The following is a 1,950-nucleotide window of genomic DNA, read 5'->3' on the forward strand; positions in this document are numbered from 1 at the left end:
CCATCTCCCAGAGCGCTAGGATTACAGGTGTGAGCCACCGAGCCCGGGCCCCTAGTAGAGATTCTTAAAACATTAAATGATAATATACCATAGTTTTTGTCCCAAACACAGAGATACGTTCATTCGTTGAAGTTAGAAAGTTAGAACTTTTTCCCGCGTGCGAGACAGGGCAATTCTTCTCCATCTCCATCACCGTGCACTCGCCTCTCGCTGCTAGTGCCCAGTACATTTACTGATGATATTATTTGAACTAGAATTACAGCTTCTGGACATCTTTGGTCTGGTTTGCAAGAGGACCAGGCACGCCTCCAGCTGGGGCAGAATTGGAGGATTCAGAATAGAAAGCTTAGGTAGGAGTTGGGGGACTATATATCGAAAGCCTGGAGCGGGTGCCTGGGTTTTGCAGCCAGGTAGTCCCTGGCTGGGCGAGACTAGGCGGGGCGACTCCAGGCCCGGAAGTTTTTTCTGCCCTGACCAAAGATGGCGGCTTGAGCGTCATTCGCCCACCTACCGTAACCAATGAATCTCGACGCTAGGCTGACTCACTCGAGCGACCTCGACGTTACGCTATATGATGCAACGCTTGAGTCCAAGAAACCTCCAGTGCACGTTGGAGTGATAAGGCGGTGGCGGTGTTGAAGTCGATGTCCTTAGAGGTCACCAGAGCGACCGCAGGGATGGTGCTAGGTGGGTGAGCGAGGTGCACGGCGCGGTGCTCCCTATCTGGTTTTTTTTAGGAAGCTTCATCCAAACGAATCTCAACGCTTACCGTAGTGCCTGGCGCAGAGTAGCCGCTCTGTGTGTTTGCGAAGCTACGGGAGGGAGGGAGGAGGGGAGGCTGGGCCCGGGACTTGATGGGCCAGGTTGGGGCTTCCCCGAGCTCTCTGTGCCCCGACGCTGGGACGGTGGCGGTTCTGAGCCCTGCCTCACTGTGAAATATCCTGTGATTGCGCCGAGATTTAGAAGCTGTGAGAGATTCATAAGGCAGCCCCAAATATGCAATTTTTCAAAGCGATTGTCAGGAAAGGACATTAGAATTCTAATTCTCTTCCTCCCAGTCTCATTTTTATTGAGATTTCCAGGGAGACCTTATCGCGCAGTAAGGCAAAAAAAAGGTTTAGGAGACCTGGACTGTTGTCACTGTTGAGCCTTAATAGTTATGAGGTTATGAGGCCTTTTGCAATTTGTCTAAAGTCAGAGTTTCGGTTTCCTTTAAAGATCAGAGAGAACATGGTTATCTGATTTGTATGTGTTATTTTATTTCATCCTCAGTTTTTCTCATTTTATAGACTAGCAAATAAGCTCAGAAAGGTTAAGCAAATTCCCCAGGGTTACAGCAAGATTCCAGTGTAGGTCTGGCCAACGTCAAAGCCCTTGCTTTATCTTTGGGTAATGAAGTAGAGAGAATAAGTATCACAAATTAAAATTATCAGATTTCATGTTTAAAATTAAATCTGTAGTATGTTTTTATGAGATAGATGTCATCGAAATGGAGGGAATAAGAAAATAATTAGGATATTAATTTTTTTATGAACCTCATTAATTTTTACTAAAAAGATGCTTGTTTACAAAGGTAAAGCGTGAATGAAGTAGTTGCACTATTAAGTGACTGATTATTATTGTCTGAAAAGTAACCTACTCTCATTTTTGAAACAGCAGAGCTGTATGTCTCAGATCGAGAGGGGAACGATGCTACAGGAGATGGAACGAAGGAAAAACCATTTAAAACGGGTCTCAAGGTAGTGTCTAATTAGGATAATGACTCTGCATTTATTGACGATTTAATGTCAGTTTCTCTGTGACCTGTCAAGAATTCTACTTCAAGCACTAGGCTTTCAAGCATATTTTCAGAAAAAAGAAAGTAAGGAATATGTAGATGTATGGCTTTAGAAGTATTTAGATGATCAAAGTCTAAACTTACTTGAATGTTTTTAAAAGGTATTCTTTTTT

At 44.2% G+C, this 1,950-nt stretch overlaps 1 protein-coding gene across 2 annotated transcripts in view; it reads left to right on the top strand.

Annotated features, from left to right (window-relative positions):
* Positions 1-452: 452 nt before the first annotated feature.
* The window catches only part of NARS (asparaginyl-tRNA synthetase), a 19,557-nt gene continuing 18,059 nt past the window's right edge, over positions 453-1,950 (top strand). Inside the window, exons 1-2 of one of the 2 annotated variants that reach the window (XM_003788429.3) lie at positions 453-687; positions 1,657-1,739. In XM_003788429.3, the coding sequence (XP_003788477.1) occupies positions 645-687; positions 1,657-1,739 (126 nt within the window). In that variant the 5' untranslated portion in view covers positions 453-644. The remainder of the gene's footprint in view (positions 688-1,656; positions 1,740-1,950) is intronic. The other variant, XM_012804295.1, reaches the window with a different exon arrangement.

Source organism: Otolemur garnettii, unplaced genomic scaffold (genome assembly GCF_000181295.1).
Source record: "Otolemur garnettii isolate 467f Iridium unplaced genomic scaffold, OtoGar3 scaffold00027, whole genome shotgun sequence".
NCBI classification, from domain to species: domain Eukaryota; kingdom Metazoa; phylum Chordata; class Mammalia; order Primates; family Galagidae; genus Otolemur; species Otolemur garnettii.